At 43.3% G+C, this 27,682-nt stretch overlaps 2 protein-coding genes across 2 annotated transcripts; one reads left to right on the top strand and one right to left on the bottom strand.

The window, feature by feature from the left end:
* Positions 1 to 1,836: 1,836 nt before the first annotated feature.
* On the bottom strand, positions 1,837 to 23,629 carry UBR7 (ubiquitin protein ligase E3 component n-recognin 7 (putative)). Its single transcript, XM_019552442.1, has 11 exons — positions 23,417 to 23,629; positions 21,219 to 21,352; positions 19,787 to 19,847; positions 18,055 to 18,150; positions 14,069 to 14,122; positions 12,452 to 12,557; positions 7,388 to 7,572; positions 6,619 to 6,750; positions 6,071 to 6,233; positions 4,829 to 4,890; positions 1,837 to 3,855 (listed from the first exon to the last, which is right to left on the bottom strand). Exons 1-11 carry the CDS (start codon positions 23,612 to 23,614, stop codon positions 3,763 to 3,765), a joined length of 1,284 nt encoding a protein of 427 aa, XP_019407987.1. The 5' UTR covers positions 23,615 to 23,629; the 3' UTR covers positions 1,837 to 3,762.
* A 196-nt stretch (positions 23,630 to 23,825) lies between these two features.
* On the top strand, positions 23,826 to 27,447 carry LOC109321708 (uncharacterized protein C14orf142 homolog). The gene is made up of 2 exons (XM_019552443.1): positions 23,826 to 24,158; positions 25,936 to 27,447. The coding sequence occupies exons 1-2, from the start codon at positions 23,918 to 23,920 to the stop codon at positions 26,046 to 26,048; spliced, it is 354 nt and encodes a 117-aa protein (XP_019407988.1). The 5' UTR covers positions 23,826 to 23,917; the 3' UTR covers positions 26,049 to 27,447.
* Positions 27,448 to 27,682: the final 235 nt, after the last annotated feature.

Below are 27,682 nucleotides of genomic sequence, written 5' to 3'. Positions count from 1 at the left end.
ATGGGAGCTAACAGCTATTGATAATGCATTTTTAATAATATTTCTAACAATCTTACCAGAGCCACCATGGTTGTTCTGGCTGCAAGTCCTGCTTGGGCCTCCTGAGAACTCGAGAGATTAATGGAATTAGAAAGCGGATATGAATCCATGAATCTAAAGCAGTAGTAACAACTTAACACTCCAGCCTAGAGCTTAAAACCTAGTTCCTAATTTCTGCTCCTGAGAGAGCTCAAGCTGACTCTGCTTCCCGTTCTGCAGATACTTGGCTGCAGGAAGGAGGGCTGTGGAAGGGACAGGTAGCTCAGCATAGGTGCATAACACCTAATCCTCTCTACTACCTCAAGCTAAGCCAGACTTCCTGGGCAGAGTCCAACCTGTAACCCAAAGGAACCATGGAATCAAGGCCATGTCTGAAAAGGATCCCCAGCACTGGTATTTTAAGAACTATGTTTCAAATAATGCTTATGGGTCATTGGCAGCAATTTCCAAATTACTGGCAGATCATCAGAAGAGATATGGTGGGTGCCTGGTAGATGAGCTGTTCTGAGGAACAGCTTGTGACATGCAGCATCGTACAGCCCCTTAGATCAGCAGACTAGACCTTGCTGTCCCTTGTCTTTTGTAGGGGAGGTGGCTACAGTGTTGTCAGTCAACTACAGCTGCGCAGCTAAGTGACCTTCTGGTTGGCTGCAACACTGTTCAGTTCAAACTTGAAATGATTTTCTTTTGTTGCAGCAATAAAAGAAAATATATGCTAGAGTTGCAAAAGGTTTGGTGGCAGTGTCCTTCTCAGGAGTTTGCCCAGGATGTAGAAGTCCAAGCTTCAGTGCCCTCCTCTGCTCTTGCATTAAGTCTGTTTGGTTATAATCACTTAAAGCTGTTTACAAAGGACACTAATTAGTGTTTGGGATCATCCTGGCCCATCCCTAAGTCTAGTTTCACTTATCTACTAAAATGGTGGCTTTGTGACTTTTGAACCTTCATAATTTAAAGTAGTAATTCTCAACCTTGTTAGACTCCAGGTGTCCCTCAGAAAATGCCAGCTGGCTCTTAGCTATCATTCAACTATGAAAGAATAATAGAGCAATTTCTCTGTTGCCAAGAACTCAAAGACCACAACAGGTCAGAAAGGAATCCATAATGTCAATCTGAAATCTCTGGGTTTACCTTGCGAATCCTGTGTAGGTGTCTGCACACCTCCACAGTGCTAATACTATGTGTCACCTTGGTTGAAAGTCACTAATTTGGTTTCTCACTTTGCTCCTTGAGCTTTCCTCAGGTTATGCCCATCTATGTTGTTTGTCAACTGTTCTAACAATCTGTTATTGCAGTCTTTGAGAAATGTCTTGGCTGAAGGTAAAGAACGGCTATTGGGCATTTCTGAAGTCAGCAACTCTACCAAGCAATGTTGCAGATTTACATTTTACCTGAGGCGATCAGCATCTTCTCTTTTGTAAAGAGGCTACCACTATAGTAAGCTCTTGTTTAAGCCCCTTTTGTCTAACTACGCACACTGCCCCATGTGTCAGAAGCAGTACGTTTTTGTTGAGGCTGCAATTTAAAACAAGTATATCTGGCTGCTAATTACCTTAGACTTTTAGGACTAATTACTGGGTTTGGGATTGAATGAATGCAGGCTTTCCAATCAACTGGATTTCTTTTTTTTCATCTTTCTTGGCTCTCACTTCTTTGTACAGCAAGTCTCGTGACTGCACAGGAGGTTGGCTAAGCCACAGCCTCCTGCCTGGCTTGAAAGAGATTTACTGCTGTTTGGACTGGGTGGAAGTAGACTAAACCACACAGCAGTAATTCTAAACAAAGTAACCATAAAGTGTGCACTGTCTGAACAGTCATTTTATTTAAATTTTACAGAATTTTTTGGAGTCCAATATGCAGTTACAACTCCAAGAACAATTGCTACAAAAAAGCACATACAATATCCAGAAATGTAGGTTTAAAAGCAGCTAGTCATATCTGCAAAGAACAAACCAATTGTCTATAAAGCTTCCGCAAATTAAGATAGTCAGACAAAATTAGTGGGGAGAGTAGGACTTGGGGCATGGGGGCAAGCAGTTTGGTTAAAGTAGAAGCAGAATGGTACCTCTCGGAAAATACAAGCCTTCCAATACAATCCATAAAGTGGAGCTAAACATCATCCAAAATGCACATTTTCTCAATCTTTTCTCTAGAACACCTTATTTATAAAGAGGGATCGAGGTTGTACATTAATCAGAAGCTTGTTGACATGTGAAAATTCATACTTGAGTCTTAGGGGTATCAGCTGTATGTTTATTTAAGAGTTTTTGCATCTTAGGTGCCTTAGGGTATGGACAGGTGTTTGTCTGTAGTACTACAAAGGGTCTCAGTATCACACTACAAGTGTAGTGCTATAGGGTCATACAGGCATTCAAACCCCCCAGGCTGGAGAGCTAGAAAATCTGCTGGTGCAGCTGTGAGGCAGGAGGGTCTCAACAGGGCTCTGACAGCTGGGCAGGCTAGTGGGAAGTCAGCTGCTCTCCCCCACCTTGGAGGGCTGTGGGATGCCAGGAGTCTGTGTTACAGACAGCACTACAAAGCCTAGAAAGTCCTCTCTGAAAGTAACTATTCTGTAGCACTACAAAGACTCAAACTGCTACAAAAGAGCTTGTGTTTGTACTTGGCGCTACAAATATAACACGTGTGTGGCCTTACCAGTCACAATACTAACAGAACGATCACAACTTCATGTATACTACAGCTGGAAGGTTTTAAAACATTAGGCTGCTATAACTCTTTTAGTAAATGTCCAGACTATCTGCTTAAGATAGATCAGTTTTAAAACTAAAATGTATTATAAATCTTTTTGTCATGAAAAAGTATTAGTGGCCTCCTAGCCCCATTTTAGCATCCTATTTACATTCTAGCAGGGGGGGAATTAAGATGACTGTCACTTTGCTGTACAGCAATGTTCTACATTTAACAAGTGTGAGCCAAAGATTTTCTGAAGAGGAATAGAAAATAATGCCACAAGCTCTGCCTCCAAATCAGACCGTGATTCCTCAGCTTTCTTATAGTCTCAAAACACCACCCTAGGTTTCTGCCTACACAAGTACAATGCGATGTGTGTTATGAGCCTACTGTCAAGATTTGACTTCACTCTAAAGGACTAAAATAAACAGGATGTTATTATTAAAGCACATGCCTTATTGTTTAGAGAATTATGCCTCCATGTGAACAGCAGATGGGAACCCCCTGTCTTTGTATGAGATGCATACAAAAGAGTCACTCCAACCAGGAGTTAGTACAGAAGCATTCAGACCAGTAAAGCAACATTATCCAGTTGTGCAAACGCACTGAATTACAACATAGTACAGAGACCAAGGAAAGAGTGACTGCCTCCATTTTAGTATTAGATACAGGGTGAGGAATTAAAATAAAAATAGATCAAAGAAGAAAAGGAACAACCTGGCACAAGTTTTAATTTGGACCAATCCACTTGCTCAGATATAAAACCAGCTTTCAAAGTCTGCTAGTCTGTTGACACTGAAATTTGTGTAACTAAGTCACTATGCAATGCACTTGTCATTGAGTTAGGATGCATCTGTAAGCTATAAAAAGTAGTTAGAAGTACTTTACGAAACAGACTGAATAAGCAAAACGTTGGAGGCAACTTCTTAGAAAGCAGGATTTGAGGGGGGAGGTCAAGTACTAGTGAAGGTGCTTCTATTTATTGAAGGGTATGGTTTTCCCATTTGTCCTTTTGAAAGTCAAAGCCTTTTCAGTTTAACTGCAGTAGTACTGCATCCTATTTGTCCGCCTTCTCTTTCGTGACTGAAATTCTTCAAAGAATTGCTGAATGTCCTCTCTCTTAACAACCTATTGGGGATAAAAAAAAAATTTTAAAAAATCAAATCCAAGTCGTAATACTGGTATAGTAACATTTTTTTTTTCCAAACACGTAATTGACTGACAAGAATTACATGAGAGTCTACTTGGGGCAATATATTTTTTAATTACTATAAAAAGACGTGGAAACCAGCAGCAACAAGTTAAATTCCTTAGTACTACTGGGAAGAACAGTGTCCTGTTCTATTCACTGGAAGGCCTAAGGCCTAAATTCCACATTAAAAGTATGTGAGCTCCCATTCTGAATGGCAAAGAGAGAGCAAGCGCAATGTTAGCAAAACATATAATGCCAATTTGAATGTTCACCTCCTACCTATAGTCAGGAATGCTACTTACAGAGTAACACTTTAGTAGCAGTGTGTTTGAGCTGAGGAAACATAACTGCATATGTAGTACTCGTAATTTAACCCAGTTATAAATACATATAAGAATAATGCTTTTCCAAACCACTTCAATTCAAACACTGAACATGGCTTACAAGGAACAAGGAAGTTTCTAAGGTAAGTACTGAGGGGCAATAGGATGCAAAGTCCTCAGGTAAAATGTGACTGAATAGGTCAAGTGTGTCAGTAATTAACACCAGCCCTTATTCTTTACAGTAAAGCTGATTAGTAAAAACATAAGACTAAGATTTAGTCTTATACAGAAAAAGCCTTGCTAGGTTAATTAGATTTTTAAACTGCACTTGCTGTCCAAGATGCACATTTATGGAAACACTTCTGATCAGCTCCAATAGTCTCTCAACAGGGCCTTCCTTTAACAACAATACATTCTTATTTAGTTAAGAACAGAGATATCCAATTTCACTTCACTTGCCTTATTCATATAACAGTTACTAAGGTCATTTTAACCTGAAGTGTTGCACACAATTTAAAACAGTACAAAAGCCTACTGGGACTTCCTAGGAAATGGCGATACAAAATTCTGCATAGTTGCACCTTACCGTTCCTTCATCTGCAAATCTCCTGAGATAATCAGTCAACTCTGTCTTTAAGTCATTGTATTCTGGAAGGAAAAATGCAAGGGAAACTGTAGTTAAGAACTTGCTTCACAGTGAGGGCTTGATATCTACCTATGACAGCTAGTACCCAACTAGAGCTAGATCAGTAAACTTCATCTGAGCTTGAACCAGACAATAAAATAATACAAAGATACAGGGTATTCTGTCTAAACAATCTCCTTAAGATTTTGTGAGTCCTCCTACATCTGTCAACACCAACTAAAGCTCCAAGTAAAGATAACTGTTTGAGCTGTAAGCAAAACGCTATCCTGGTGCAATGAGATGGATCAGAATACAGCATGCAGATTCCTTATTTCTAGGATTTGGCATTTTTTTTAGCTCAGTCTATTTGTTCCTCTACCTCAATCAGAACACTCTGTTCCTCTCTGAATGTTACCTCAAGGAGAATCATACCTCATTCTTGCTAAATCTGAGAGAGTATGAACCCGATTTTTAGAAGTCATGATGGACAGAGAAACACTTCAACTATGCCTCTACTCTAAGACTCAATGGTCTTAATTGTTCTGCTCTAAGACTCAAGTCATGACAGCTCACTCGGGTCTTCAGAAATGTGTATAGGAGGCAAGAGAGTAAGTCAATACAATTGAAAAAAAAAAAAAAGTCTCTGAAGCCTTAAATCAGGCAGGATTCAGACTCACTGATGCAGGTGTCCAGCCGAATACGACTGAGAGCAACCCCTGCTATTTTTCCAAGAATCTTCCTTTGGGGTCTGCATTAAGGAAGAGTATGAAAACTTTAAGGCAGAAGGAACTTCTTGACACTATTGGTTGCCCTACTGTCCCTGACCCCAAATAATGCCTGTTATAAAAAACAGAAATCTACCAAAACCATAAATCTACACCAGCACTTAATCAGATGATGAAAAACAAAACTAACAGCAACATAACCTTTCTAGAAAGTCTCATACTAAAACTGTCAAGAAAAAATGTAGAAGGCGTCATAATCTGCTTTCTTAATACAAGGAGCAGTCATTAACACCAGGCTTGAGCCAAAGCTGTGGTTTCCTATATAAGTATTTCGGAAAGTTTTCAATCTGGGCCAGTATCCTATAAGCTGCTTTTCAGAAGACCCCTGCTATTAAAAATTAGGCTTATTAAGCAGCACTTCACAATTTTAAAATATGCAGGTCATATGATGTCTACCTCCCAAACAAGTAATATTTACCGCAGATAAGTTCTACTTGCTGGACTCTGTTCATGCTACTAAGTGTGTCCATTAAAGGATCTCTTCTGTCCACCTCCTGGTCACTTGTGCCTTTATTCTCATAGGCCAACACCGTGTCACATTCATCTGTCAGGAACTGGACATCCAATTCTGAATACATTTTCTGAAGAGTAAAGTAAAAGTTGCTTTACAGCTTACAAACTTTGCACTTCATTTATCAGCCTTTCAAGCCTTCCTTCTGAGGAACTAACAGGTCACAGTGTTAGTTTAATACCAATAATCATTTCAGATGCTTCTCCCATATGCTTCCACAACTGTGCTCATATTTAAACAACAGCAGTTTAGAAACTGCTCAGTTAATTCAAAAGAGTCAGTGGGTCAAAAAGGATCCAGCTTTTACCAGTTTCCCTACATTCGTGGACTCTTCCATTAGATATTTACATCCAAAACAAGGGAGCTTTAGAACCTGCATCAATGCCAACTTCCTTCAATAGGTTCTTCAAGAAGCCAATACAAACATTAGCTTAGAAAGTAAAACTCATACACACCAAACAGTCTTTGCATGTGCATATCTTGCTTCGCCAGCTAGAAGGCCAGAACGTGGCAGTATCTTTCTTTAGATACGGCTTGCTTTGGAATTCTCTCAGCTTGCAAAATTGTTCTTCATTCTTTGTGACCACCTGAATGAAAATGAGGAAAGTGTTTTTCATTTCAATGATTTTATTCAGTTTTTGATAGGCTGTCTTTTTTTTTTTTTTGCTAGAGAATTATCTTTTTATCCCTGTTATACTTTTAAAGGACCTCTTAATGCAGTTCAAATCAAGACATTGGTATATCCTCCCCAACTCAGCAAAAACTATTTGACACCTATCCTTTTAAATACAGTGTTCATCCTTCTTGCAAACAAGGATGCTCTTCCATTGACTCTCAATGAAGCTTTACAAATTTAGATCCAGGCTAAGCTGCTGGCACAGTTCCAGCACATGGTACTGCCACATTTGAAATATATTCATGAGAGTCCTCAACCCGAGCAAGCAAAAAGGTTAACACAGAGGAAGGCTGGGCTAGGCATGGCATGTTGTAGTTCTGCACCTTCTAATCTACTGGCTATTAAATCCATTAAATCCTTCTCAGCCATGTTTGCTAGCATATCTATAGCCTGAAGAATCTGTGCTGGGACAATAACAGCACAAAAGTATTATATTTAAGTAATGGCAATTAAACAAAAATACAATTTCCTGAACTCAAGAACAGATGAGCTTTGCCTTCACTAGGTAGTGGGGGAGCACAAAATAAAAGGGAAAATGTGTGCTTTACCTTTGGACATGTAGACCCAGAGCTAGTAGATGGTTCATTACACTGCTCAACTTGCTCTTCCACACTCTTTTCTGTGTGGTCTAGTCCACTTTCTTTTTTGATTTCCCTCGTCTGTTCCTCAGTTTCTTTAACATTCAGCACAATCCTGTCATCTTCACGAGAGTCCATTTTGGTCACTGTAGGAACTGGAAGATACGTATCCACAACTAACATTAGAACGCAAGGCAAAGAAATCTATATTTCTGAATTTTTCTTTACTTAACATTGTTTTGTGTGTCACAGTGGTTCCCAACCTTTTTTGTACTGCAGACCAGCAGCCTTGCTCAAAGAATTTTGGTGGACCGGGTATCTAATTTACATATTTAAATTTTACTTTCGTGTGTGTGGAGGGAGTGGGGTGACTGCAAAGATTGGGTTCTGGCACTGCAGCCACAGGCACTGGGGGACCCTGCAGGGAAAAGGGCTGCACAGGCAGTGGCCTGGGGGGACCCAGCTAGGGCTGCCTGGGAAAAAGGGACTCTGCTACCCTCTCAAGGAACAAGCAGCAGAGCCATCTCCCCACCTTCTACCCCAAGCATTTGCCCACCCATATCCCCCTGCTCCCAGCTGCGGGCAGGGCTGGGAGACCCTGCACAGCCCAGCACAGGCCCTGGTACCTGCTGTGCAGGCAGCACCTTGTCAGGCATGGCCATGGTGGCAGAAGCAGAACAGGGGCACGGAGCTGGCTGCTCCCTCTCGGTGCTGCCCCACCATGCCACGACCTGGTGATTGGGAACTTCTGCACTACAGCAAAGCCCAAGATATATCTGACTGATATTTTAGGACATAATGATCTCATTAACTAATGCAATGACTTAATCGTTCACTACTTATGGCTTATAACTCCTTCCACCCCAAAAATACTATTACAGAACAAGTTATAGATGGATACAGACAGTCCTCGACTTGCAACGTTTCAAGGTACGATGTTTCACACTTACAACGTTTATAAATTGACACCCTGTTTCAACTTTACAACACCATTTTTGACTTACAACGTTTGATCCGATGCAATGCCATGCTAGCGAACAAGTTCGCTGCGTCACTCATCTCCCTGGAGATCATCTGTCCAAACTTCCTTGGACACTTTCTTTAAGAAAGCAGACAAGACTCCAGAAAAACCTGCAGCCAAGACTCCTAAGAAGACTCCAGCCAAGAACCCTTCAAAAAGTCCAACCAAGAGCCCTTCAAAAAGTCCAGCAAAATCACCTCAAAGAAGTCCTTCCAAATCAATGATTGCTATTTACAATATAAATATATTAATGTAGCTATATTACTCATCTATAATTGATCGAGTACAACATTCTGGGGTATTTTTGGTGAAAGTAGGGTATTGGGCCTTGGTTCAGGAACCAATCCCCCCATTTATAACGTTGCTTCTTATGAGAAAATTGGTTCTGAGTTACAACGTTTTAACTTAGGACAGTTTTCAGGAACCAGTTGTGCCGTAAGTCCGAGGACTGCCTGTACTGTATTTTTTTTACCAACTGAGACACTATTCTAAAACCAGTCTGCTTAATTTATTTGTGTCTTGTCATTTCACGTTTATTTTCTAGTAAGCTGTGGGGTTTTAGTATAAAAAAAATTAACTGAAGAAAGAACAGAATATTGTTATCTCACATGGTTCTACATGTTGAGATGCTTGTCTTTTTGAGGCTTTTGGAATTCACAGATATTTGTAAAAGACTGGATGGTAGCCAGGTAATTTTTCTAAGTTTTTATTTTGCGATATTTTATTTCCAGCAGTACCAAATCTACCTGGCTTTATTTTCTGACAGGTGGGGGGAAACCAAGAACTATAGTTTATTCTATTATAAAATACTCTTTTAAAAATGTTTAGGGCTGTCATAAAAACATACAAAGAAATAATGCTCTGAACGGATGGTGCCACTTCTAATTTTACAGAGACTTTCCAAAAACAGAATCATTTAACTATTAAGTTTGTTCACATACACAGAGACAAGGATTTTTGGAAAAACTATATAATTAGAACTGATGGACAAGCTTTCGAGTATCAAGTGCCCTTCCTCAAGTCTAGACTCTCTCCTCCAGCAACTAACTGGCAGACGAAACTTAGTAAGCAATGCACTAATCCTGTTACACTTTAAGGTGTGCAAACTCTTCTACACCCGCTCTTATTTCTGAAATTTAAGATGGGGTCTGAATGCCTCAAGAGCACTGCTTTTCCCTCCCTCTGCTTAGCCACAGAACAGATAAACTTGACATGTCTTCCTGGACAGTGTGACCAAACATTTCACTGACAGCAACTGGCTTCATCAAGGAACATTTATTTTTTGAATTATTACAACAAGGAAATCATTCGGTCATCATTGCAAGTGGTCCTAGCAGCAGGAAAAATGTACAAGTTACCCAACAGCTTTTAAACAATTGCTTCACTGGCATGTTTCATCTCAGCAACCGGAGCACAGCAATACTAGAATCATAGTTATAGGGAAACGGGGCTTCTTATTCTATCAGCCATGGAGCACAGTCTCTTGCCATCCTCTTTAAAATTGTGGAGCTATGCAAAGACTATCGATAATCCCACCTTTTCTCGCAAGTCGGGTCTTTTTTGGGGGGAAGCGGAGGGAGGGGAGAATATCTACTGTGGCTCTGGCTCCAGCCCCAGCCCCAACCCAGGGTCAGGGCTGGAGCCATAGCAACCGCCCACCTGCCGCCTTGCTCACCTAGAGCCGTCATGACCCCCAGATCTCTCTCTCCAATACTGCAACCTAGCCAGTTGTTCCCAATTTGTATTTATGCATTTTATTGTACCACCCCAAAGGGACTTTGCACTCATTCTTATTGATCTGAAACTAAACTGAATAAAATTTATTTTTCAGTCTATCAAGGTCATTATGAATTATAATACCATCCTCCAAAGTGTCTGCAGTTCCACTCAGCTGGGTGTCTTCTTCAAACCTACTAACTATGCAATCCCATCCTCCAAATCATTCCATCACTGACCTGTTACTGTTCTTTAAAACAACAAAACTTTAAAAACCAAATTAACATGAAATTGTGGAACAAGAAATCCCACAGACTGTGTTTAAGTACAGTCTGAACACAAACTCTGTACTGTTATCCCATTACCTGGGTTAGTTTTTGTAACCTCTGTCTCTCAAGGGGTTAACTGATCTCTTCAACCCACTTTCCTCTCATCAGTGGGTGCATCTACACAAGACACTACTGCACAGTGGTTATTACACAGTAGTGCTGTCAAACATCTTTTAAATGACACTACTGCGCAGTAGTGCATTAGCACTGTTGGTACTATGACATATTACTGTGCAGTTAGTGTCCCATGCCCAGTATCCCTTCTCTTACTCCCCCTTTCCTTCTCCTTTGTATTATTCCTCCCTATTTAGTACTCAGTTTAGACTTTTATTCTATTTAGACTTTTAAGACCACCTAGTACGCTAGACTTTATTCCTATTTAGTACTCCTGATCTCTGCAAGTGCATTCATAACATCTAACAAAGCAAGCAATAGCCTACAAAAGCTCCTGCCTCTCTGAACAAGTTAGTCCATGGTAACACCCTGCCCTGCTTTTCTGCCTGACTTCAAACTAAAAGACAGCTAACTACCTTGCTAACATCCAAATCTGGCAGAGTTCCAGCCTGCAAGGCGATACGGGGGAGCAGGAAAATGGCAGTCAGGACGGGGGTGCCAGGTTCATGTGCACACTCACACATGCACATGGCAGCCTGGAGAGCAGCTCCCGCAGGTAAGTTTGGTGGGGGAAAAAGGATTGAATCCCTCACAGGGAGAGAGGGAGGGAGGGAAGGAGTTGGGAAGCAGCCCAAACCCAGCCCTGCCTATCTAGGACAGTACATGGGGCTTGGAGCCTGGGGCTGGAATACATGGGTACATGGCCCTAGCAGAGAAAAGAATGGTGCCACAGGCAGCTCATCCGGGGGGTGGGATGGCTTCCCACCACTGCATGCACTCCCAAGGAGAGGGAACGTGCACCCCCAGATCGATGTACAGGGCAGGGGCAGGCTGCCAACTATGGGCTCAGGCTCCCTGTCCTGCTGCCTTCCCCCCAGGGCCTCTGCAGCCCAGCAGGTGGGACCCAGCACAGTAGGGCAAAGCCGGACCAGGAGGGGAAGTTCCTCGTTGTTGCAAGCCCCATGCTGCCCTGGTGAAGTGCCCTCTGCCCACCTGGCAACAGCAGGAGTGGCAGCATGGAGTTGTGCCCTTTGCTGCTGCTGGGCGGGAAGGGGGCACTTCACCAGGGTGGTACAGAGCTCCAAGCAGCAGCAAGGAACTTCTCTGCCCAGCCACACTGGATCCTGCCTACTGGGCTGTGGAGACCCCGGCGGAGGGTAGCAGGACAGGGAGCTTAAACCTGCAACAGGCAGCCCACACCTGTGTCCCATCTGTGTCCCCCCCCACCCCCAAGCTCTGCTCTGGCTGTGCCACCCACAGGGGAGGCGACCCCGGCTCCAGGCTCTGCTCCGCCGCAGCAGCTGCTGCATCCTGCAGGTGGCAGCAGGGGTTCAGGCACTACCGTGGGGGACAGGGCACTGTGGACCCAGGTCCCTGGCAGCTAGGAACCGCCTCTAGCAGGGCTGGGGAGGGGAGGTGGGGGGCACCAGCAAGGGCTGGTGCTGTGGGTAGAGAGCGAGGGGCCTGGACCTGCATCCTGGTGAGCAAAGAGGGCAAGGAGAGCTCTGATTTTACCATGATAAGAAACCCAAAATTAAATACCAGAATGTATAGGTATTTAGAATTGATTTTATTATAGTGATTGAGGTACTGGTAGGCTTCCAAATTGCTTTAAAGTTGTAAATATCTAAAAAAAATTGTGTTCAATTTATACCCACATATATAGTGGCGTTTCATTTTTAATCATGGATTTGGGGGGGTTTAGTCAGACAATTTGCAATTTTTAAACATAGGAAACCAAAATCCTTGCTAATATCTATCTATCTTTTCCTATTTGGATAGGGTTATGTAATTAAGGCAGCTAAGTATGGGGTATAGGGCACAGAAATATTAGTGCAGCTATCCTAATTTTACCTGCTAACTGTGCAGCATAAGGCCATAGGAAAGAGCATCGATTCATACAGGTCTGGCACACCATCTCATGGAAGTCACCACTGTCAGGAGGAACCACACCAAGGTGCTGTGTCAAGAAGAAACAGGAGCACAGGGTAGCGTAATGTCAATTGAAATCTAATGAAGTCAGCAGACTTTTTTTTCTCTTGTACAAGGTAGAAAAATATACATTATGTCCGCCTCCTTTTTCACATTTTCAGTGTTTCTGCTATCAGCATAACCAGAGCCACTTTCACCAGCATCAAAATAACTAAAGGATGGAAACAAATTGATTAAACACCAGCTACATTTCCATGCAATTTGTCTTTGTTTACACACCAACTCTCTAAATCTGGATTCCATTAGCAAAAACATTCATGTCAATTTAAACGTTGCATACCCTAATAGGTCAGCTCCACACTGCAAAATTCCCATTGCTCAACAAGTTTCAGAAAACATTTGAGACAGATGAGGATTCGTTAGAGTGATATCTTTTATTGAACTAATTATATAGTTGAGACAAAGTTAGACAAGTTTTGAATGCAAGACATTCTTTCTTAAGTCTCATTTAAAAACATAAAAAACTAGACCTCTTGGTTCCAAAATGATACCTTTTATTAGACCAACTGGAAAATGGTGAGAAAACTGTCCTTTTCTGCAAGCTTTCGGGATCAAAGTCCCTTCGTCAGGCTCTGGGAAAAGTGTAGATGTTACAGGATGGTAAAAAGTCCCCATCGGTAGGAAATAAACTTTATTTTTGCACAGAGGGAGCTGAAGATGGAAGGTTCTCCCTCTGGGTTTAAAAGCACTGTATTGGAAAGCTTGTCTAACTTTAACCTAACTATACAGTTGGTCCAATAAAAGATATTAGCCTAACAAATCCTCACATCTTGCACAATTTCTGAACTATCACAGCTACACCATCACTCTTGCCCTAGTAGAAAACATTTAGTCTTTTTTCACCTTCAGGAGGGTATAAAGAGGTCACAAATCTAACCTGCTTTCCAACAATCTGTTAAGAAACATTTAGACCAGGGGTGTCAAACATATAGCCTCAGGCCAGATATAGTCCATGTTGCTGTTTCACCCAGTTCACAGAGTTCCCAGAAGGACTGGAATTTAGGCATGGGGTGGGTGAGGCTATAGCCTGCTATCTGGGTCCCACATGGAGACTGAATGGGCACCGGGTGTTGACAGCAGGGAGCAAGTGATAGGGTGACTGGCCATGTGCTTAATGTACCTATCATTGCCACTGGTAGATCCACATCAAGCCCAGTGACATAGATGAGTTTGGCACCCTAATCTTAAATCAGGGGTTACCAATCTTTTGCTTCCACAGGCTGTAACTTGCAACAGATGCCAGAGCCCTGGCCCCTGCCAGAGGCCAAAAATCTCTGCCCTGCCCCTGAGCATCTAAATCCTTAAAGTACATAAGTGCTAATCCTCACCAAGTGGCTAGGTATCAGCAGCAAAAGTAAGCATAGGCACAAGAGGGCTGTGAACGTGACTTAGCAAGTAAGATGCGTCACAAAGAAAACACTGATGTAAGTTCATTTCTATGCAAGATGACAGTTGTGTTAACTATGTATAGATCCTTACCCTTCCATGGAACCAGTCTTCACAAACAATGCACTGAATCATTTCATCTGGGATCTAGATGAACAATCATATTATTAGCAGCAATATCAATCTTCAAAAGTCTCACAGGCCTCAAATTACAGTATTATCTGAGAAGCATACATAAATATCACTTTCCCACTCCATGCACCTTCTTAATAGCCACTATAAATAGTTACCACCTCAGCTGCAAGTCTGCTTTCAAGGTCCTGAATGTAATCTGTTACATTCTGAAGACCATGGAGTTTCCCACTAACAAAATTAGTTTTTCCTTGAAGCCAGACCTTCTGATATACAGATTTGACAAAAATCAACTCAGTGCAGCATATCTACAACCACCACCTCTTATGTGTAAGTATGTGAATAAAAGATACATCAACAGAAGCAGAGAGAAATCTTTAGGTTAAAGATGTCAGATTTTCAGGAGTCATAGACAACCTAATTCAGCCTAAGAATTCTGTCAGGTACAATACGAGGCAATCTGGCTTATTATTAAACTATATTGTGTCTTAAATTGTTCATTTATGCATTCATTAGAGTTCTAAATGCTCCCAAAAAAAAAAAATAATCAGGAGCCTGTTCCAATCCTTCACCACCTCTTCTAGTTAGAAAGCTTTGTAATCCCCCTAACATCTAACCTAAAACGTCTTTGCTACAAATTAACCTACGTCCTTCTTGACCAATCAGCCCTCTCTGTAAATACCTTTTTACATATTGTCCCATACCAACCTTCTTTTTTCTAAACTAAGCAAGCCCAATTCTCTCTCTGCTCTTAGGTCCTGTTTTAGAAATCCTGTTTATCGCCACTAGACTCTCTCCAATCTGTTTACATAATCCTTCAAGTGCACCATCTAAAACTGAAAGCAGTAGTCCAGAATAATCACCTCGTGTCTTATATATGATTCTTCTGTTAATACATTACAGAATATGTCCTCTTGCAACAGTATTACTTCTTTAAATTCATATTTAGTTTGCGATCCACTATGATCCCCTCATCCTTTTCTGCAGGTGCTGCTGCTTAGCCTTTTTTCCCCCTCATTTGGTACTTGTGCATTTGATTTCTCCTTCCATTTGTCTGCATTGAACTCCATCTTGTTGATTTCAGATCATTTCTCCAATTTATCAAAGTCATCAAGATCACTAATCCTCCAAAGGTCTTGAAACACCTCCCAGGCTGGTAGCATCCCCAATAATTATAAAATGTAATTTCTATTCCATAACTCATGTCACTAATGTAAATATTAACAGAACCCTTCCCCCCACACAGTCGCTCTCCTCCCAAGTTCAATGACAAACTACTAATAACTACTAGGGCTGTACAAAAAGGCACTGTTCCATTCTGACTTCAGTTTCAAGGTCTGGACGGCGCTAGATGGCAGGGGATGGGAAAGCAGCCCAGTTGGGCTACCACTCCATCCCCCACGATCTAGCACCAGGGATGGTGAGGCAGCCCACCTGGGCTGCTACCCCGCCCCCTGCTGGATCTTGCGTCAGGGATGGTAAGTCAGCCCAGCTGAACTGACTTTCGTTTCGACCATAGCACCGCAGATGGAAAGTCAGCCCAGCTAGACTGACTTCCCATCCCCAGCGCTATGGTCAAAATGTGTTTTGACTAACCTCGTTTTGTTTCATTTCTATTTTGCTGTTTCAATCTTGAAACAGTGCCAAAATGAAATGGCAGCAGAAATTTCGCACAGCCCTAGTAACTACTCTTTAAAAAAGGCTTTCCATCTTGATTTCATCTGATCTGTATCCTCTTAGTTAGCCTAAGACAGTGTTAAAAGCCTTACAACTAAAGTTAAGCTATATCTACTGCTTTTTCCATTATCAGTTCTCCTAGCACAGAGGTTGGCAACCCCCAACATGCATACCAGAGTGTGACAAGCTGGGCCAGGGCTCTGTGGACCTTGGTGAAGTTGTTTGCAGCCTCCCTGCTGCCTGCTGTGAGCAGCCTGGGTTCTTGTGGCAGGCAGCAGGAGCCTGCCAAAAGCCCAACCCATCCTAGCATATCAATTCTACTGCTTTTCCACAATTAGTTATTATAACAAAGAAACTGGATTAGCTTGACATAATTTGTACTTGCCTAACAGTAGTACTGTCTGATGTTTATCACCTTTTTATCCTCCCTCATTCATGTTCACAGATAGATCTAATAAGAAACCAGATACTTGTGTTTCTGTATCAGTTGTTTGGTGCTAGCCATATTAAGATGCCTCTCTCTCTGAGAGAAATTCACTGTTTCTCTTCCAATTATATTTTTGCCAATATTCTGTATTTCCCAAAAGTGTATTATAAAAAAAATAGTTCAAAATGAATACACAAGCAGGTCTTTTCTCTTTTTTTTAAATAAAAGACAGAAAGAATGGTAATGGCTTCAATTAAAGTGACACAGTGAAAAGCCAAATGTTTGAAATTGCTGTAGGCAAGCTTTACCAACTAGCTTCTGTTAGAGTAGAACTTTACTAATTGGCAAATCTTGCGAATTACTAAAAAAATATGATCACAGACACTGCTTCAAGAAATATTTAATGTATTCTGACCAATGTAATTTTAATACTTTAAAGGATGTTAATAAGCATCCTATAAAGTAAATGTTATTTTTCAAATTTCTCTACCTCTTTTCCATTATTCTCATTCCTGGAACTTAAAAATACTACTTATGGGGAACAAATACAAATCTTTCCTGAGCTAATGTTACCAAATTTTACAGGACAATTTATGCTTTCAGTGTAGCATTTTCTGCTTGCTTTTAAAGTAGACTTGTAATTCTTATGACTGCAACAAAAACCCTCCATAACTCAATACATAAAAGTATTGCAGAGATTATAGTATACCATAAGCTGAATATGAGCCAACAGTGTGCTCTTGTTGCAAAAAAGCCAACACCATCTTCTGTTGTATTAACAGGAATGTCACCTGAAATAAGGGAAGCGATTCTCTTACTCCATTCAGCACTGATGAGGTCTCACCTGGAATACTGTACCCAGTTTTGGCTCCCACACTTCAAGTAGGATGTGGGCAGTTTGGAAAGAGTCCAGTGCAGGGAAACAAAAATTATCAGGGGTCTCAGAGACAAGACTAACGGGGAATGACTGAACAAACTAAGGTTATTTAGCCTGGAGAAGAGAAGACCGAGGGCACACTTGATAAATCTCCAAAATACCTGAAGAGGGATTATACAGAGGATAGCAATTGGCTTTTCTGTAGCTATAGGGCACAGAACTAGGAGCAAAGGCCTCAAGCTGCAGCAGGGGAAATTTAGGTTAGAGATTAGGAGGAATTTTCTGACTGTGACGATAGTCATGAATTGGAACAGGCTACCTAAAAGAAGTTATGTTATGTTATCTCCATCCTTGGAAATTTTCAAAAACAGGATAAACCGATCCTTGGCTGAGATGGTCTGGTCAGGGACGATTCTTGTCTTGAGCAGCGGGCTGGACTAGATGACCTTGTGAGATCTCTTCCAGCCCTACTTTCCTACAATCCTATGAATGTAGTGATGCCTTTCTACAGTTGTAGAAACATTGTACATGTCCCAAGTTCCAGTATTAGAAGCAGGCTGCCCTGTAGAGCTCTGGATCCCATACACTCAAGTATAAAGTAACCTATAGTGTCTGGAAAAGGGGAGAGGGAACAGCAGAAAAAGAGAAATGGTTTTCTACTATTAGTTTATCCTGGGTGAAGGGAGGGAGGGGGTAGCAGTGGCATTATTTGATTTGTATATTGGGGCTATCCCAACATTTCATTTCAGTCTTACACAGCTATCTTTGAGGATAAAAACATATTTTTCTGTTTAAGAAATTGAAACTGCAGACTACTATATAAAATAATATAACAAAGTGACAAGGCAGGTTAAGATTTATTAAGATGGGATATATACTTTGGAGATCCTGAGGACACTACTGTACATAAAAAAAAATAAATAAAAGTATGTGCACTTTGTGTTATTCTGATCCTTCATTTCTTACCTCATCTTCAGGATCAGGATAAGGTCTTTTACAAATACAGTACAATCCATAGAAGTTGTCGTTATATTTATTGCCCAAATTTACTTTTACTTTTTCCTAGAAAGAAAACAAGATATGTGTCTGGATGGATGAAGCAGTAAAAAAGTCTGGTCAGATGGCATGATCTGAAGGCAATTATATATTATTTTAATTTCCTTCAGGACAATTTTTACACTTACTCGCGTGACATTAGTATGATACCCCTGCTACAAAGGAAATCTCCCGCTTTAGTAGCTTTTCAGGATTTTCACACATGGATATGAGAACTCAGATGTTTCAACAATACCTTGCTTGTGTGGCAGCAACAATGAGAGAGAAACATAAAGAATGCTTAAGTCCAAAAGGAAAAAGGAGGGAGGGTGGGGACAATCTCACCAAAATCATACAGCTTTGGGGGGGGCACAGACTACAGCAAATGAGAGACAGGCAAAAGTACTGATCTGAGAAGCCCTTACGATCATGGCTTGAAAAAGCTAACTTCAACCCATTCTTCATGTGCACACACTTTTATAAGACCATTGACAATGACAATGGCAGTGGTTCTCAATCTCGTTAGGCCCAAGACACCCCTCCATAACTTTTGGGAATTAAGTGGCACCCCAGTTCAAAAAATAATTTATTCGAGTGCTTACCTCCCCCTGCAGAGGGTCCAGGCAGTGGGGCTAGGGGAGTGGCTAGATAGGGAAGAACCTGAGCCTGCACTTATCTCCTCATACCTGCTTATCTCCTTGCATCTCAGGGCACCCTTCAACAGTTTTGCATCAGCCTGGGGTGCTATAGCACCCTGGCTGAGAATCATAAAACCATAGATAGATAGGGCCGGAAGGGACCTCCAGAGGTCATCTACTCCAGTGGTTCTCAACCTTTTTTGTACCAGGACCCATCTGTAAACAATGATGGCCAGTCCTGACCCAGTGCCCCTCACTCTTGACCTGCTGCCCCCCACCCCCAAACCACCAGTGTGCAGGGCAGGGGGTAGGTGTGTGGGACAGAGTGGGCCCCAAGCATCCCCATGCAGGCTGGAACCCTGACAGCCTGCAAGGAAAAAGCTACAGATTCCCACATTTTTTCATTTAAAGGAGAATCGATTTTTAGTTTGTTCACAACCCTTTCATATATTCTTGAGACCCACAGATTGAGAAATGCTGATCTAGTCCAACCCCTGGAATCAATGCACTACAATTTTATCCAAACAAACCTATGAGTTCTAAACCTTCAGTTCTGCCCATACTTCTGAGTATTTTACCAATGTTTTAGATTCAGTGCTGTAGGGTAAACTGAACTGCATGTTCTTCCCATCTTCCAGAATGGGATTCAACACCTCACTTTGCTTACTGGTAACAGTAAAACCATTCTAAGTCATGTTCTTTAGGACCTGTACACAAGCTAACCCAATCTGAGTTTAGCTAACTTATGTGACTGGTACCCAAATAATTTAATTGAAACTATATTTAAAAAGTTATAGCCTGTATCTAACAACAGCTGTAAGTCCTGGTTTTGCTGTGCAAATCTTAACTCTATACAATGCAATGAATCCATTTTAAACACAGCTTCTCTAATCAGCTCCCTACTGAGAGTACATTGGTTTTTGTGACAGAAGAAAGCACAACTAACCTCTCCTACTTGGAGAACCAATACCAGCACCAGCTTTTATTTTTCTCTACAGAATGGAGATAGCAAAGTGTAAACTTACTGGAAGTAATCTGCATTGCAAATTTTTGAATTTGCTGTTTCCACAGTCACAGCAGAAGTTTCTGGGGGAAAAAAACATAGCAGTTCAGATATTTTAAGCATCTCAAAATGATTTTATTTTTATACTTTTAAGGGCTCCCCACTGCCAACTGAGAACCAGAACATACTCTCATAAGCTCATTCACGATATCTTCTTTTAGAACTGATCAAAGTACAGCAGCATTACTCCCTCATGCTGACAGCCTGTCAGATTTCAGTATCAGTGTTGAGTAGAATCACTATTCAATTGGGATACTCCTCTGGCCCATGTAATTATTACTGCCGAGAATACTCTGAGGCTTATGAGTAAGCACATGTGTTTGAAAGACAGCAACTAATTCACAACATGGTGCTATCACCTTGTAATTAATAACGGTGCCATCTTTAGTACTAGTAAGGATAAGAGGTTAATTCTTCCTTTGATAATAAATCAAAATATTTAACACATTTTCAGTTTACTGTGTTAAATATTAATCTAATATTTTTCTTCACTTAACCTAGCATACCATTGCTGATCAGTGATATAGACACCTTTGGAATGCAATGTAGAGAACAGAGTAAATTTCTGCCCAAGAATGTGTGCTAGGCTGAAGTACTTGAAAAATCATATTAGCATGGATGGAAAGTCCCTATAAGGCATGCAAGCAGGAGCACTTTTTAAATTTACATAGAAACTGGAAGTTTAAATACAACTTTTTTTTTGCAACCCCAATCCTGTATCCCAACCCAAAGGTACTGTACATGTCTCTCCAATACCATTTTTGCCTCCGTGACCACAACAAACATTTTCTACAACACAAATCCCTTTAGATTAATCCTTTTAGGCAGACAGTCAAAAAGTACAGACAATCAAAAAGCCAGAGGATTAACTGATTCAATCTTCACAGGTTAGTCTACGCTGTGTAGACTGAACCATTAAGAAAGTGAACAGACATTTAATGTTGATTCTGGAAATGCAGCCATATGCCTGCGGTAGCCCAGGCCAGAACATGGGGGGTGCTAGAGTATGTCTCCCTGCTTGGCTGGAGCAGACAGCCTGGGCCAAGGTAGCCTGCCCAGCCTGTGTGGTGGAGAGAGAGGTGCAAGGGAAATGCAAAGCATCCTGGAATGATGGGGGACTGAGAGGTGACTTGAACCTGGAGGGGATCTGGGACAAAAGCACGATAAACCAATGTACCCTAAATCACTTAACTGGTTTATCTTAAATCAGTTTTGGCCATTTTGAATGTAGTTTATGTGCAATGAACTTCTGTTGTTACAGGTTTAAACCAGTTTGTGTGTCATTTCTGTCCCTAGCCTTACAGGTATATGCCATCTTCAATATTGCATTTTACTGCTTCACGATGTAGCAGATAAATGGAAGTACCTCAGAAATGGCCCCAATAGTGCTTTACCTTTTTGTATACAATTCAAACAGCTTGTGTGTTCCATGACACTCATAACTGCAGGCTAAGCATATCCCTGCCGGTTCTTCTCCTGGCGGAGTACAAGTACTGCAAGCATATAAAGCTTGTCTCTTTACAGCACCCTACAAAGAAACAATAGATATAAGAAGAGAGAGAGGCACAGAAATAATCTGAAAAAGGTCATTTGCTGTTTGACTGAAATAGTAAATGCAATTTGTCAGAAGCAAGAAGCAAGTTAATGCTGATGTGCAGGCTAGCACTAGAGGTTCACAGAGAATCAGTATTTATTTGGCAGCATCTTTTACTAAACTAACCGTAAAGTGGGGAAAGTTAGACAAGCTTTTCTGCATAAAATGCCTTCAATTCTGGGAAAGCAGCAGGTACATACAGCCTGAGGTAAATACCAGGTAAAACAAGAATCTTTTTCGTTTACACAATTAATTTAAACAACAGCACTTAATAAGTAGAGAGGTAATTAGCACTTGACAAAGTAGACTGCTGCCTATGACGGCTCATGCCTCTTTGAAAGAGTTAGTCTCTACAATGCCACCCTGCCCTGCTGATGAGACTTAAAGGAAGGGAAGACAGCAGTAAACCTGTGCCATGAAAGGAAGCCATCAAAAGCAGCTACAAACCAAGAAAAAGGCAGTTGAAATAAACCTATAAAAATATAGGTTTGTTTATTTAGATTCACCACTTATTTTCACCAGAATAATCCTATGCAAAAGGGAGGCGGCTAACAGGAAGCAAATAAAACATAAGCTATAAAACTACTGTTTGTGTTCAGTCCATAGTTTTAGTGTCCCATAAAACCCTGTACCTGAAAGCTTACTGAATCTCCCTCAATAAAAAATATTGCCAAACAAACCTTGTTTCTCTCATTCTCTGGAGAGAATCCCAGCTCAAACACTAGAACCTTGCTACAAAACAGAATGACAGTATTCACAGTGCAAATGCACCCTGTTTAAGTGCACAATGTTGGGACTGATAAAAGGGTCCATACTTACCCCATCTCAATGTCAATACTTACTCATTAACTACAGAAGCAAGTGCACTAAGCTTTCTGCACCTCAAAAAGGTTTCTTACCTTGTTTCTCAGAACACCTTATAAACAGCCTTGAAACTGGAGGGCCTAGCAGGCTTGAGCTTACCCTAGAAGCCTCGAAATGGACAGCTCCCAGACAGCTTGTATCATGAAGTTAAACCCTTACAAAGCAACTCCCTTACAAAGCAGAGGATTCCCATGCACTTAAGCAGTTAATGTTTTTAACCAATATGCAAACAGCTGATGATCATTTCAACGTAAGCAACAGGTAATAAAATGGAACTGACCCTGAGCTTCACAATTAAGCTAATTATGAAGTTATGTGATACGCACACACATACAGCATACTTGGAAACTTTAAGAACAATATCTCATAGTCCCAAGGGCTGACCTCCAAGGCACTCTTCAAAAACACTGCTTACTAAAAGCTTCCCTGGCAGGTCGACCCTTTTATGTAGGCAGGCCTTAAAATAGCTCAGCCACTTCCTCAGGTGCCACTTTGATCCTCTGGCCCCACCCAATCTTTCTGATCCCAGCCCTATGCTCCCTGCCCCATCCCCTGTGTCGCTTTCTGCTCCCTGCCCTGCCTGCCACGGCGCTGTCTGTACCCTCCCTGATCTGTCATGGGGGCTGCTAGGGCCTGTGCTGCAGGCCGGCCACCCAATCTACCAGCTGCACCTCTTCCCCCAACTTCGAACTGGCTTCACACTGCCCCAGCTCACAGCATCTCTCTGCTCTTTAAAGATGAGACATGGGGCTGTGGTGGGTCAAGTTCCGCCACAAGCTACCAGACCACTAGGCTGGTCAGTGGGTGTCACCTCTCCCTCTTTAAGGACGAGGGAGGGCAGGGGAAGAACAGGCCCACGGGTCCCACATGCCCTGGGCCCTGCCTCCTGCACCACGGTTCTCTCCACCCAGCCCCCGCACACAGGGAGGCGGCTCTGCAGCTGTCAGCCCTCCGCAGGGACCAATAATCCTGCCTGTGAGCCCTGGCCGGGCCCGTGTGGGCTGGGGGGCACAGCTCAACATCAGGGGCATTTGGGGGGCGGGGGGGAACTCCCCTCCAACCCCCTCCCTGCCCCGCCCCCAGCACAGGCCCCGCCCCGTTCCAATCCACCTGCCCCCATTCCTCCCCCCTCACCTGCGAGTAGCTGCAGCGCTCGTGGTCGCTCCCGCCCAACACCGCGCGCGCCTCCTTCTCCAGCTCCTCGTTCTCCGCCAGCACCTCGGCCAGGGACACCACGGGCTCGTCCGGGGCCCCCGCGCAGCCGCCGCCACCGCCGCCGGATTCTGCGCCCCCCGCCGCTGCCGCTGCCGCTGCCGCCGCCGCCTCCTCCATCGCGGGACCTAAGCGCGCGAGGCAAAAGACAAGGCGGGAAACGCCGAACTACCGCCAGGGGGCGCCGCGGCGGAAACGGAACTGCGCGCCTGTCATGTGATGCAGCCGGTGACTGGGACTCGGCCAATGGGGCGCCAGGGGGAGGGGCGGGCCGGCCTCCGCCACGTGACAGAGGAGGGTTGGTGCGCGGGTCTAGGAAGCCCGCGGGCTGGCGGTTTGGCGGCCGATGGATCTGGGGGGTGGGACGGCCAGTGATGATGCCTTCCTGGGGAGCGCGGGTCGGGCGCTGATTGGCTACGGGCGATGCCGCTCCAGACCGGCCCGCGAGAGGGAGGGGGCATGGAGCTGCGCGCGGAGCTGACGGGGCGCGACGGGCAGAGGCAGCCGTTGCGGGTGCGCTGCGAGCCCGAGCCCGGCGCCGGGGCGGGCGGACAGCTCCGTGCGCTACGCTGGGGCCTGGCCCAGCTGCAGGAGCAGGTCTCGGCGCTGCTCGGGCCCCTGGTGCAGCAGGAGAGCGGCGCCGGCCCCCGCGGGGGCGCCCAGGGTGAGCGGCGCCGGGGCGCGGCGGCTGAGGAGCAGTGCAGTGTCTGCTCGCGACCCCGGGGCTCACTGCCTGCGGGAGCGGCTGGCTCCCGCCGAAGGGGTCGCGCGCTGGGTAACCGCGTCCTAAATGTAACTTGTGCCGGGGCCCGAGGTACCGGCGGACGCAGCAAAGGAGCTGGGACCCGAAGCGGGTGCGTGGCAAAGCGGGGTCGGGCTCGCCCGGGAGCAGTGGTCCTCAGTGGGACTGGGGAGCCTGCAGATTTAGTTGTTGTCCTAGGGGGGACATGCAACGGTAGCGGTATTGGACATGCACCCATGACTGCGGTGCTGTGCCCGGATCTTGAAAGGGCCCAGAGAAGGGCCACAAGCGATTCGGGGCCTGAAGGACAAACATGATGAGGAAAGACTAAGGGATCTCGGGACAGAAGACTGAGGGGGGGACTTGGTGGCCGTCTGTAAGTAAGGGGTGGAGAGAAAAGCTGTCCATTGGGGTATCCCAGGGGGGGACAAGGAGCAGCGGCCATAAACTGTAAGAGCAGCAGTCACCAACCAGTTGGTTGCGGAGCCTTTTGCAGTGGATCTGAGGCTGGGGGGGCTGAGCATGCACCCCCCACCCCCCCAAGCCCAGCAGGTTAGTCCATGGGGAAGGGAAGGAGCAGGGACCGGATCGAGGCCCCCGTGGTGAGGGACAGAATGCAGCAGGGGTAGGGTGAGCGGGTCCCGGCTGGGCAGAGCCCAGCCAGCTTGTCCAGGGAATGTAGGGGGGCTCCCACCACTGTGCGCACCCCAGCTGAGGCCCTGGGGGGCACACGCTCCCCGCATCTGCGCGCAGCGGAGGCAGCTGTCATGGGCTGGGCTTTGAGGGAGTGGGGCAGGCCAGGGCGCAGGATGGAGCCGTAAGTGGCTTGGGGGGGGAGACACAGCCTAGGAGGGCATAGGGGACATGTGCAGGGGACAGGCAGGGGCTGAGGGGCACATGCCCTGGCCCGGCCAGGGCTCTACTTCCCCCAGCCCTTGCTCCTCTCTGTGCCCTGCTCCCTCCCTCACTGCTGCGGCCTTGACCTGCCCCCTGCCCCTTCCCCCACAGACTTACCTGATGAGGGGCCACAAGCCCAAATCATTTTTTCTCTCTGTGCCTCTATCTGTTCCTCCCCTTCCCTCCCTTCCCTCCCCATAGACTGACCTGTGAGGGAAGAGGGTGGTGCATGGTAGATCTTGAGTTGTTTTTTAATTCAAAAAGTGATCTACTTAAAAACCACTGTTAGAGGATGGTTTCAGGTTGGATGTAAGGAAGAACTTGTTTATGGTAAGGATGACCAGAATCTGGAGTAGACTTCCCAAGGAGGTGGTGCAGTCGTCCCCAACCTTGGAAGTCTTCAAGAGGAGATGGGACAGACACCTTGCTGGGATCATTTGATCTCAGGAGTATTCCTGCCCAGAACAGGGGGTTAGACTCAGTGATCTTTTGAGGTCCCTTGCAGCCCTTTATTTCTATGAGAAAAACCCAGAGGTTGCTAATAGGACCCTGTGGTGCTAGAAACCTTCTGACCTGCTGTGGTCTTTTTGAGTACTTTGTAATAGGAAATTTTGCTCTAGTGTTTTTCTGTAGTCAAGTGCAAATTAAGACCTGCCAGTTTCTGAGGGGTGCCTTGAGCCTAAAAAGATTGAGAACCGCTGATTTAAACTCTCCTTCAGAGCCCTCTGGTTCCCTCTCCTCAAAACATGGATTTGCAAACGCTTCTTCTGTTACTAACCTATGTATTGTAACCTTTTACAAGGTGATGTTGGGGAAGAGGAAGACAATGAAGATGAGGACCAGGAAGAAAACAGTGTTGACAAAACATGTGCAGATGAGCCACCCTTAAAACGGACAAAAATTCAGCACTCCTGACTGTTGCCTTAAAGACTCCTTAGCATTTTAGAAAAAGACCTAACAGTTGTATCAAATGTACGTGTTTAACTGGACAGTCTTACTTCTGGGGAAAAATGGACTATTTTTGGAAGCCAGGTATCCGCATTTCTGTTCTAAAATACAACCAAGCTGAAGAGAAATACCTTTTTGTTTTTCTAGTATTTAATTTTAATAAATAATCTGATAAAAGAAATAAGGGTGGCTTATTTTGGGTTTTTAAAATATTTTTATGTAGATGAAAATTACTATTTTAATGTTGGAGAGAAGAGAACATGGAATGTAAATGTCAAGAGGAGCTTCTGGCAAAGACATTGTACACAAACAGTTGTATGTTTTGGAAACTTCCTGAGCATAAGACAGTCTAGAGCTGTTAAAGGAACTACTCCCAAGCTCTGTATTTATTTGTATCACTTTTAAAATTGACAAACTTGAAAAAAAAAAAGACAGTTTATATACTTATAATGATAGAAAAAACAAGCTAACAATTTCCTGTGAAGAAGTTGTTAGGTATATAAAATAATTTGAGGATTCCAGACTAGCTTAAATACATTAGCAAGGAAATTAAAAAAAACAAATAAATTTGCTTTAAAAAAGCCTACAAGACAGGAAGTCTCTGGTGTTCAGGTATGAGGTATGTTTGTGTTTGGCAGTTGATTTTACAAGATACATGGACGTCTTAGATCAGGACTTTACCCTCTCCCACAGTTTAAATGCTAATTGTGAGATGTTGACATAATTTGCAGTGGATGTCTTTAAATTAGTTTGGTTTAAACCAGAGTGCATAAGAAACGCAGGAGTATGGTTTTATTTACGTAATGCCAACTTTTATTTGTCTAAACTACCTTAACTTGGATCACAACATGGTAGCAAGTGTAGATTACTCTGAATATTATCAGTCTATTAAAAATATGAAGACTGCATACAGGTAGTTGGTGCTAGAACACATTACCATCACTCTGTCTTGTTGCCAGCTTGCTATATCCACCTGCTGAATTTTATTTTTAGGCCCCATCTTGGCAGAGATCTGCACAGGAAGTCTTTGTCTGCACAGCAAATTATTTAATGAAGGAATAATAAGTGAGCCCCTATGGAAAGATTTGTTTGCAAAAGAGACCACTTCTATAACTATTTGGGAAGGACTGTTATTTATTTTATGTTTGCCCTGGACTTAACACTGAGATTCTCATCTGCTTGGTAACTGTATCACCTGTTACATATAAACACAAGTGCAGTATTAAAATTATTACTAAGCTGTAAAGGCAGGAATTAATTTCCCATGGTGTGCATAATTACGAGCATATGCAGAAATAAATTATAAACAACGTAATAGTTCTAGAGGTAAAAAACAAAAACAAGCCACCACTTGCATGTGAGGTGTTAAAAAAAAAAAAAAAAATTATTCTCTTACCTTAGCGTGTTGTAAGATGAGTGTCCTCTCTGGCTGTTCAGTTTGCATAATATTGAATAACATGAAGATGGTATAATGAATATTCATGAGAACAAAATATATACAAAAACCTTGAGATTTGTTGATTGGCACAACTGTTTTGCATGCATGTATTTTGATATTCTGTGGGTTTTTCTTCTTGCACTTGCAAGCTCTTCGCTTTTTA

The sequence above is a fragment of the Crocodylus porosus genome, unplaced genomic scaffold (assembly GCF_001723895.1).
Source record: "Crocodylus porosus isolate Cpor-Errol unplaced genomic scaffold, CroPor_comp1, whole genome shotgun sequence".
NCBI lineage: Eukaryota > Metazoa > Chordata > Crocodylia > Crocodylidae > Crocodylus > Crocodylus porosus.
The sequence above is the reverse complement of the archived record's forward strand: the minus strand, read 5'-3'. Positions and strand labels throughout refer to the sequence as shown.

Excerpts from the sequence above, each read along its gene's own strand:
- LOC109321708 (XM_019552443.1), top strand. The coding sequence starts at position 23,918 with ATGCCGCTCCAGACCGGCCCGCGAGAGGGAGGGGGCATGGAGCTGCGC. Across the intron at positions 24,159-25,935 it reads CCCCCGCGGGGGCGCCCAGG|GTGATGTTGGGGAAGAGGAA; the intron begins GTGAGCGGCGCC and ends ACCTTTTACAAG.
- UBR7 (XM_019552442.1), bottom strand. The coding sequence starts at position 23,614 with ATGGAGGAGGCGGCGGCGGCAGCGGCAGCGGCAGCGGCGGGGGGCGCA. Across the intron at positions 21,353-23,416 it reads AGCGCTGCAGCTACTCGCAG|GGTGCTGTAAAGAGACAAGC; the intron begins GTGAGGGGGGAG and ends GTTTCTTTGTAG. Across the intron at positions 4,891-6,070 it reads GCAAGTAGAACTTATCTGCG|AATACAATGACTTAAAGACA; the intron begins GTAAATATTACT and ends TTTTCCTTCCAG.